The sequence below is a fragment of the Thermobia domestica genome, chromosome 9, assembly GCF_964235325.1.
Source record: "Thermobia domestica chromosome 9, izTheDome1.hap1.1, whole genome shotgun sequence".
NCBI classification, from domain to species: Eukaryota; Metazoa; Arthropoda; class Insecta; order Zygentoma; family Lepismatidae; genus Thermobia; species Thermobia domestica.
This window is the reverse complement of record NC_137462.1, coordinates 167,023,321-167,033,921: the sequence shown is the minus strand read 5'-3', so window position 1 is coordinate 167,033,921 and position 10,601 is coordinate 167,023,321. Positions and strand designations below refer to the sequence as shown.

The following is a 10,601-nucleotide window of genomic DNA, read 5'->3' as shown; positions in this document are numbered from 1 at the left end:
GAGGATATTAGGTTTCCGTTTCGAACAATGAAAACCACAGTTGCAACCCGCGATACGACCGCTTGTTTGGAGACTAAATAAACTACAAAAGGACTATCTTTTATCGAACAGCAATTTGGCAAATCGCTCCGGAGTGTAGGAGATGATATCTTGGATTGGTGATCAAAAGCACGACCTACCTGGGATTGAACCCCCACTCCTGGACAACGTTTTGTACGTTTCTTGTTCTCGTTTTATGCTGTTTCGTGTAAACAAAGGACATTTCGGCCCCGTTTGTTTAAACAACACTACTTGAAACAGAGTGTACGGATGAGAAAGCCCAGCCATGTTCTAGCTTACATTTCTTTACGAATGTTCCTTTTCCTTTGCGCGGTTTGCTACACTCTTTTGCGACGGTCCCAAAGAGTTACACTATCAGGGAAAGGCTGCGTTCTGCATTGGCCCGATGAGTTCCATGAGTTGTTGCAGTCTTCCACTAGAAGGCTCGTTTACCACACAATGAGACGACTCGAATTGTGTCTACTGGTTTCACAGGCATATACGGAACAAAGGGAACGTGACAGCAGGGGCCGGCCAGTGAGAAGTGATAGTGTGTTTGTGGCATACACAAGCCAAAATGCGCAATATTCTGTGTAGTGAATGTGTCTGCAGTATCGTTCATCTACAAACACCAATCTAGAGCTGCAATGGCGAACCCTCTCAATGTGGTGTTAGTAGTGCAAAGTGTACTTCCAAAAAAAAGGGTACGTCCAATCGATAGAACCGACAGTACACGAACAACAAGCAACTGAACACATGCTGGAAATTTTGAACCACGATGTAACAAAATTGAACGTGGATGAGACTCGAAACCAGCAGACACAATTTGAGTCTTCTCATTGTGTGCTAAACAAGCCTTCTAGTGAGAGACTGCAACAACTCATGGAATTCGAGTCTATGCAAAACGCTGCCTTTCCCTGATATCGTGACTGTTTGGGACCGTCGCGAAACAGTGTAGCAAACCGCGCAAAGGAAAAGAAACATTCGTAAAGAAATGTAAGCTATAACATGGCTGAGATTTCTCATCCGTACACACTTTCAGATAGTGTTGTTGAAACAAACGGGGGCCGAAATGTCTTGTTCACACGAAACACCAAGAAACGTACAAAATGCTGTCTAGGAGTGGGCTTCAATCCCAGGTAGGTCGTGTTTTTGATCACCAATCCAAGATGATATCTCCTACACTCCAAAGCGTGCTGCCGAATTGCTATTCCATAAGAGAGTCCTTTGCAGTTTATGTAGTCTCCGAACGAGCGCTCGTATCGCGGGTTGCAGTTGTGGTTTTCACTGTTCCAAACGGAATCCTAATATCCTCGAAAGGCATAATCTGTCAAGGCAGATGCACTTTCATGCACAGACACTGTTGCAGTTACTTGTCGCGTACCATTGCCGAAGGGTCTTGCCCTATTATTCTGTCCTTCGAATACACGTTTGTTTTGTCCGAGTCTTCCACACTTCGTCTCGTCCACGCCATTACACATATGTTTTTCGCGGTTACATCATTGGTTTCATTTTACCTTACATTGATATATCACACACCCCGGTTCTCATTTAAATACCTTACGATATATCCACGATTGCGGCTTTCAAGATAGCCGCCAAGTCAGTGTTATAGCATATCAAATATCTTGATATCATCTTGGTGCTGCCCATCCTTTCCGTTTTCGACATAGCGATGTTTACCTTATATCATATTGTCGCGTGGCGCGATTATGTTGCGGGGCATATCTCTGGTGTTTCTGGATGGGGGCAGCTCCAATTTGGCATTTTTTCTTCTTTTCTATTATATGTCCTCTGGGCGAAGTTTGAGTTGGATCTGATCCTGCCTTGTTCTGTACGTTGTCAGTAGGGAACTTGACAGATATTACATTTTACTTGCAAACAGCAGTTAACTCTCTCAGTCTATATTATATTGATATAATACAAATATTGTTACTGAGGTTAATTTTCTGTTTATCGTCAGCTCAAACTTCTGTTCCAACAAAACTAGCAAATGCAGATGTTTCATTCACTTTTGGTCGTTCAAGGAAGAATTATTGTGAAGAAAGAAAAAAAAAACTAATTTTACCCCACTGATAAATGGAGCATTTTATATATAACTAGACATATATGTTTAACTTGTGACACGTGCTCAGTGCATACAATCTAAACACCATTTTTCTGGTTTTCTTGGTGTGCAGTCAGCTATTTCTTTTCTGTACCTAATAAGAATCTGGGTTAATTTTAGATTTCCATTGGGGATCGAATTGGGTAGGAACTATGTGCACCGGAAGCTATAGCTATTGACTACGCCGGAGCTTTATTTTTAGTTTTGTTTGAATATTTTGTTAAACTGATAAGTAAAAACCAATAAAAGCGGGGCAAGCAGATAGCCAACTCCAGTCCCCTGAGTTTCAAAAGGTTATACGAAAATACTTAATTAGGAAGGTGGAATGGAACATACATTGAGAAGCAAGATTAGGAATACTACTATACAAGAATTACATAAATATGCAGCAGCTTTAGTACATGTATGTACTAGTATATCACTGTTCCTTCGATGATGTATTCAGATTTCGTACTGTAAACAAGGAAGATTGACTTTTTCTATGTAAGTTCCCATTTTTCTTCCTGGCAGCCTCTCACTTTATAAACCTTATGGACTGCCATCATTTCACATGAGGAACATAGAGAATTATTCAATCTCCTAGCTCCAAAGCTCATAGCTAACTCCTTACCAAGAGTAGAGGGTGGAATAATGACAGAGTTTTGACTTTACAGCGGAGTTGCTAGGACGCAAACTATACTGACTGCGCATTAACTTCAGCACATAGTAGGGTAGTGAAACAAAATTGAGAAATACTAGGTGACGCTAATACTAGGTTTGTAAGTAAGAAAAGCAATTCATACCCAAAGCCGAGGATAAATTCGAGTGATTTAATTTTAATACCAAGGATAGATGATACAAAAAGTCGAGACAAAGTGGGGTCCGAACAACTAAAGATTCTTGTAGAAAACTAGGCCCACTGGGAACTGAATCCGAGATACCACACACAATACAGACGGGTTAGCACTTTTTCGCAACGGGGCACGAGGCGGGATATGAATCTTATGAAATAATCTATTGCGCTACCCAGCCCAACACTTTACACTTAAAATCTAAGTAGATTTCATCTCCCTATCTGTACCATTCTTATTCTTTGTGATAAGCATGAAATTAAGTGTACCTCGTTACTAAAGCTCGTGATACTGCAATCTGAAATAGAATTAGGTTACAGATTTTGTTCTATCAAATTTAAATACAGATAAAGATGGGAACCCTAACAATGTCATACAGGTCTGTCTGCTTTTAAGAGTTCAAACAAACAAACAAGTTAACCGAAAAAAAAAAAAAATGTGCAGGCATTCGGTAGAAATGTGGTAATGAGAGGTCTAGACAACGGTAGTTTAACCAAATTAATGAAGGAGATTAATCCATTCATTCCAAACTACATAAGGGATTTGCACAAACTATATATTACGAACTAACACTTGAGGCATTGAATTTCACTGTAGAAATCACTCTCCAACATCTCCACCTTGGGAAGCAGGAGGGGGGGGGGGGATTTAAAGAAAAATCATTGTTGATTTTTTAAAATTTAAATCGATTATTTTGATTTAAATCAAATTTTTCACCTCGTATAATAAGTCGTGAACTGAAGAAAAAACATTAGGAATTAGTATTAAATGTTAATTATGCCATTGAAGTGAAAGTATTGGGGTTAAATTTTGAATCACCAAACGTTAACCTATTTCAATCCCAAACAACGTTTCTTAAGCAATAAGGAAAAAGTACAGCAACGTTTATCAACTTTGTCGTTTGTCACAAAAGTTACTGAGATTTGGCAGGGACATATTTAAGAAGTTTGAACTAGCTTGCGGTACGAAATACATATAAAGTACATAAATTTCGCCTAAAATTATAAAATCTAAAAAAAGTTTCGGAGAGGGAAGCGAACCCCTTAAATAAGCCCATATTACCTGAGAACAGACGCGCACACAAGAGTTTTCGCCTTAAATGTCTATGGTAATTTCCCCGTTGGAATAGTTAACGATTTAAAACCCTTATGTTACGAAGAGAGGAAAGCACGATTCCCCCGTTACCCATTCAAAAAGGAATTTTCCTTAATTATCATCTGCATGACACTCTTTTTCATACTGTGCTGTCTCATTGTATTATGATTACTACCTTCCATAATCGAAATAACAGAAACGGGACTTTAATTATTTTCACTTTAAATTAATTTATTTCGGAATTTGATTTATATTATATATATATATATAATCAAGTGATTTAAAACAATCCACCCTGTTGGGACGATGGGTTTCAACATGCGTTGACAGGATTCAGAAACCGACACGAACAAATGCACTTTTCGTTATTGTCTCGTAAGGCAAAGAATCAGTTTCTGGACAGTACTAGCGTGCGATATGTGGACTCCTACGATACATCACAGCTCCATCATCGATTGACAGTACATAAACCTACTTTTAAACAAGTAACATTGCTATGCTTTGTGTGGACGACTGTTCACGGTATCATGGATCGTAAACTGCTGCCACTTAGCCAAATGATCAACAGCTGTATGTGAGATATTTTGCTTTAGTACAATTTAAAGCCACATGTTGCTAAAATTACCCGTGACACGATTACTCAACTAGTTGGGAAACGTTAATTCATTCCCTACACGTTTCACCATCGCAACAATTTGTCCCATTCGTTAGACAACTATCTGTGGGAACCATTTATCAGAATCATTGATGAAATGACACACACTGTACTACTTGGTACACTTTCGACAGCTCTACCATCATGAAAATCCGTCGGCTCGAACATCGGAGACATTACCACTGCTGACAGACTATTTCTGATTTTTGAAGTAAATCTTCCTTTATTTTATTGCATTTCGCTTTGTAGGGTCGAAATCTGGGGATTTCTTTTGGGTGTCTAATAAATGGTTTATGTATTTTATTACTAACACTTTTGCTAAGGTAAGCAAATATAGTTTGTCCAAACCTGAATTCGGTTGAATGAAACTACTCCTTGAGTGGCCAATCTCTTGCAAAGTACACTCATATACATAGACAACAATAAGCCATTTCGTTCTGTCAATTTGGAAACTTATGTTTTATATTCTTTCTTTCTATCTATATATCTATCTATATATATATATATATATATATATATATATATAAACAATTACACCAATGGTTTATGGAAAGATGAGCAGCATTGCTATGAAGTCAATTAAAAAGGCAATGCTTTCCGCACTACCTTGGAAATTCTCCCAGAACTTGTTCGCAAGCAAAATTTTATTCCACCACACAGTAGATTTGGCTCTTTTGCTTATCTCTCACGTCACCCCAAGAGGGATCCAGCAATTAAAAAAAACTATCTCAAATTATTTGTACTGAAATGCGAACCGAAAAATTTTACCATCATTAATTTTACTTCGGTAAAATCATGGTTTTCACTAAAGAATGAACGGACTGAATTCAGTTTTGTAAATTCTAAATATAACATGTGTGTTTCAAGTCCGTGGATACCACACTGTCACTTCTCAGATCTGCACTCCTTACCTCTATAGTGTGATTTACGTATTTTGCGCTACACATGTTCTGGTTGTTAAATTCATTGAAATGAACTGGCAAAGAGTGATCAAATGCCATTTTTAAACTTAATTTTACAGTACTGTAACAAGTCATACTTTAACGGGTATAATACGTAAACATTTTCAATTCTCCGGGTACTGTGCGAGGATCTTAAGGAGAAGGGATGGACGGTGGTAAGGGAGCCCCGGATTCAGACCTCAGGAGGTTTAAGAAAGCCTGTCTGTCACTTACACTTCGTCTCAAGCGACACCTATTGATGTCCTGGTTGTCTCCGGAGCCACTGGCCTGGATGCAGCTTACCTTAAACGTCTCAAATACTCCCGGAACCCTGAAGTCCGGGAGTACATAAGAGACCTTTCAGGCCATTGGCCCCGGGTGACAACGTGCACTATCTCGTTGAAAGGTATATTTTCGTGGCCTCAAGCGCGCTGGCCATTCTCGTGCGACCGAGACCCTTAAGCATGTCACCATCTCGGCGCTTACCGGATCGGTGAAGATATTCAGGTGCTTCATGAATATGATGCTACCCTCTGGGTGGCCGATTCAACGTGTCTGAGTGGGATAAGGGGGTCCTTTCTTCGACTCACCGCCCCACACCGGTTAGATCTCTGTGTGGTCACCATACATCCGACAGGTGTCTTCTCTACTTCTGGCGACGGGATAGGCGTGTAAAAAGTAACATTTGATCTCTCCCCCAATTTTAAAGTAGTACACCCATTTTACTACAACTTAGTAACTGTCTTTTCGCTGCTTTATTGACTTTCTTTTACTTTGGCAATTACAATCTGTTTTCTAAGACTTAACTCGTCAAGACTAATCCTTCAAACTTACCCAATAGTCTATGGCAGAAGCGAAATTTCTTTTCTACCCTATAGTACCAACTACGATACGGAATACTGCACCACTTATAAAATAAATATTCATATACTTCTATTTTTGTTTATTTGCAACAAAACAGACAACTTCCATGATGAGGAATGTTACAACAATAACGTTTGAATAGCTCTATTGCATGTTTCTTGTTTGTACCAGATCAGCCAATATACAAGCCCAACCTAATTTATTTTAAGTTACAACAACCTTAAATAATTACAACTATACACATATCCCACAATGAATTATTACAGAAATATCTTACACACGTCAAATGGAATCAATACTTGCAGGGAATCGTACGCGAGTGTATGTGCCTTTGTACATGAAACATAATACTGTGATACTTTTTACTAAACTTATTTAATGGACCCTTACATGATGATACTTAATGTTTAAAATCATATGTACACAGTTCATAGGCACAATTTACAAGAACTGGCACTTCTTACACTCAATGGAATGTAGCCGACTTTCTTCTACGTATTTTGTGCTACGCATTATGCTCGTAAGTCACTGGGACAGAACATCTAGAACTACTTGATTCCTATTTATGGAACTACTGAGAAATCAACAATAGTCCAACAGTGTTAAACAATTTATCCACACTTAACATTTAATCTTCCAGATTTCGGAATGCCTGCTGAATCTCCTCATTAAGCTGCTCAAAATCAGCCTTAATTTTGGCTTCACCGTCCTTCACTGGATCCTGTAACAAGTAAAGAAGAATTAAGCTTCAATTAACATATTTTACTGTATATCGATTACAGAAAACAGTCCTAAGGTAGATCTAACGAATGCGGCAATTTCAAGTTAACTTTGTATTCATATTACTTACAATCAGGAAAAGAATACTGTGGGGTAAGACCCCCTCGCGGGAGTGGGAGGGGTGACTTACAAAAATGATCGAAAATGACTGATATTAGTGTCGAATCCATAGTTTTTGGAATCACAGGTGAACCGTGAAACACTCGATGTCGGTTAAGTTCAAGTCCAGCCCCCATTAGCATTCCTGGGGAGAAGAGGGTCACATTAAAATATTCGACGACTGATATTAAGCGTCGAGTCCCATATTTTCGGAGTAGCTGCGACGAATAGTCACACTTCGGATACTGTTGAGCTCTAAATTCAGCTTTCCTCGGCATAGGAGTGAGAAGGAATAAAAAATACAATTTTTAAGATTACCGAGATTTGTGTGTAGTTGTTAAGTTGCTGGGACAATTCCAATGACATTTTAAGCCCAAGTTAGACAAAAATGAACATGCCAGCTGGCTCAAGAATTTATAGGATTAACGCCGATTATATTATATATATGAAAATATGTTCCAGCGAGGGAGGTGGGAAGAGAAGAAAAATAAAATGTTCAAAATAATTAAGCTTAGGTGTCGAATTTATAGTTTTTGGAGTAGGAAAAATAGTTGGCCAGTTTGAAGTGACTTTTGGAGCATAATATATATACCTCAAGCTTGCTATTTTTAACCGTATCAATTTGATTAATGAGTGTTTCTAGGGTGAGGTGTCTCAAAATTATTCCAAAAGTAGGGTGAATTCACATCATGAGAGAGAAGGAGATTCAAATATTTGCCGTAAACCTATTCTTCCGTACAAACAACGTGCATTTCAGCTAGTATATTACACAGTGCGTTCAATAACTCTTTGCAATAATTGTATTCTGTTATGGAAAAAAAAATCACTATCATTGTGTATGATATATTATAACACATTAATCACGCTAAACTTTAACCTTCAACTCTAAAGAGACATAATGCACAATCAATATGGTGTGTGTCACATATAGTCAGTTTCTGCGCTATAATCCAATGATGTGCAATCCAAATGAAATCGACCAGTTTCCAGGTCAAAGGTTGCTGACAAAATTTATTTTTTTAACTTTTTTTTTTTTTTTTTTTTTTTTTAAATCTAAGTTTGTATCACATTTAGGGAGTTGAAAACTGGTATTCATTTATTTTTTAGCCGCGCAGGTTAGTTTGTAGCGGTCATTTTGAATAGGCGCGTATGCGTATTTTGCATTTTTCACAGGATTCCGCTACACGCTGTAACTTTCTAGGTTTTAAAGATAATGAGTTCAAACCAAAACCATATGAACGATAGTGGACAACATTCTATGTTATGTGCACACTGAAATTTACTTTAGAACGCAAAACAAAGCTCTGAACATTGGAGTTGGAAGCCTAGAAATGGCTACTTTGGAATGTAGTTTGAAACTAAATAAACAAGACTCACCTTCAATTTTTTTTCCTACATAGAGACTAGATAATAGACAGCGTCGCAAACAAGTTTCGCATGTGAGAACCATACGAGTATTTGATTTTTTGAAAATTTTTAAACATTGTGAATTTTCAAAAAGTTGGGTATTTTCACCATCAAATATCTCAGGAAGAACAGGAGTGAAAAATCTTAAATTTGCACAAAACAGACTATAGTTGTGCAGTAGTAAGTGGGTAAAGTTGCATCACTGAGACTTTAGTAGTTTGAGTTATAAATTGTTACAATGATGTCAAATTCGCGATTTTAACACGAACAGATTTCCAGGTTTTATGTTAACAGTATTTCAGGCACACAATTTATCTATGTTTCTTTTTATCAGAAGTGTAGTCAAACAGAAAGAAATTCGAGATTTGCTACTTGTAAAAGAATTATCAATACCAGATCATATCGTAGATTTGTACCTCTGACGCAAACACAAATCAGATGTTATGAATACTCACAATCAGATGAATTTACTGATTCAAGTACTTCCAGAACATAGCATGTTTGCTTTTGCACCTAAGGATACCGTAACCTGTATTTAAGCCGAGAAATGGTGGATTGGGAGAATTGAAGACAGACATCAGTCAGGAAAACTTCGATCTTTTTGTTCATTTTTTCTTCCCCATAGCCCAAGAACCTCTTTTAAACTATCTACGAATGGCAAAGTGTGGATGCCAATCACTAAGGTTCTCCGGAAACTCTCACCACCTACAGGTCGTACTTTCGGTATCAGTGCTAAACTCTGTTCACAAATTAGTCAACTGTTTATCTCACTGCTGTCTCAAAAGCAGCGCTATAGGCAGAAAAGAAATTACAGACGCGTTTCGTATTTTGTGCAAGATACGATTCATAAATTATGCACACTTCACTCATTTAACATTACTGTCATGAGGCGTTGATATAAAGTCGCAGTGAAGAAAAAAATTAAGTCAGAAACTACTCAAGTCTCAGTGATGCAATTTTACCCACTTGTTACTGCACAACTATCGTCTATTTTGCACGAATTTGAGATTTTTCACTTCTTCCCTTACTGAGATATTTGATGGTGAAAATACATGATTTTCGAAAATTCACAATGTTTAAAAAATTCCAAAAAATCAAATATATGGTTCTCACATCCGAAATTTATTTGGGATGTTGTCTATTATCTAGTCTCTATGTAGAAAAAAAATTGAAGGTGAGTCATTTATTTTGTTCGAACTATAAATTCCAAAACTGCCATTTCTAGGTTTCCAACCTCAATGTTCAGAACTTTTTTCTTTTTTCCGAGGTTATAAAGTATGTCTCAATGTGCACAGGATATAGAATGTTGTCAATTCCATTATCTTTCGTATGGTTTTAGTTTAAACTCATCTTTAAAACCTAAAATGTTAGTGTTTACCAGAATCCTATAAAAAGTTCAAAATAGGCTCAGGCACCTATACAAAATGGCCACTACGACAAAGCCTGCGCAGCTAAAAAATAAATGAATACCTGCTTTCGTGGTACAAACTTAGGTTAAAATAATAATAATAATAATAATAATAATAATAATAATAATAATAATTAAAAACTACATTTTGTCAGCAACCATCATTGGTAGATTTCATTTAGATTCCCCATGGGAAAATTTCTGAATGCACTGTATAATGTACAATATGATTTGTTATACAGTGTGTTTGAAAAAGAACTTCCTAGTTTTAAGTATAAATTTAATTGGGAAATGAAAACTTAGATCAATGAGTACTACATATCATGAAAGAAATCCTTCAAGTTTTGTTTAATGTTGGTAGACTTCAACGTGGGAT

General features: G+C 37.2%; 1 protein-coding gene across 2 annotated transcripts in view; it reads right to left on the bottom strand.

Annotated features, from left to right (window-relative positions):
* Positions 1-6,595: 6,595 nt before the first annotated feature.
* LOC145695180 (V-type proton ATPase catalytic subunit A) overlaps positions 6,596-10,601 on the bottom strand; it is a 57,555-nt gene continuing 53,549 nt past the window's right edge. For both annotated transcript variants that reach the window (XM_081772145.1, XM_081772146.1), the window contains exon 13: positions 6,596-7,252. In XM_081772145.1, coding sequence (XP_081628271.1) covers positions 7,160-7,252 — 93 coding nt within the window. In that variant the 3' untranslated portion in view covers positions 6,596-7,159. The remainder of the gene's footprint in view (positions 7,253-10,601) is intronic.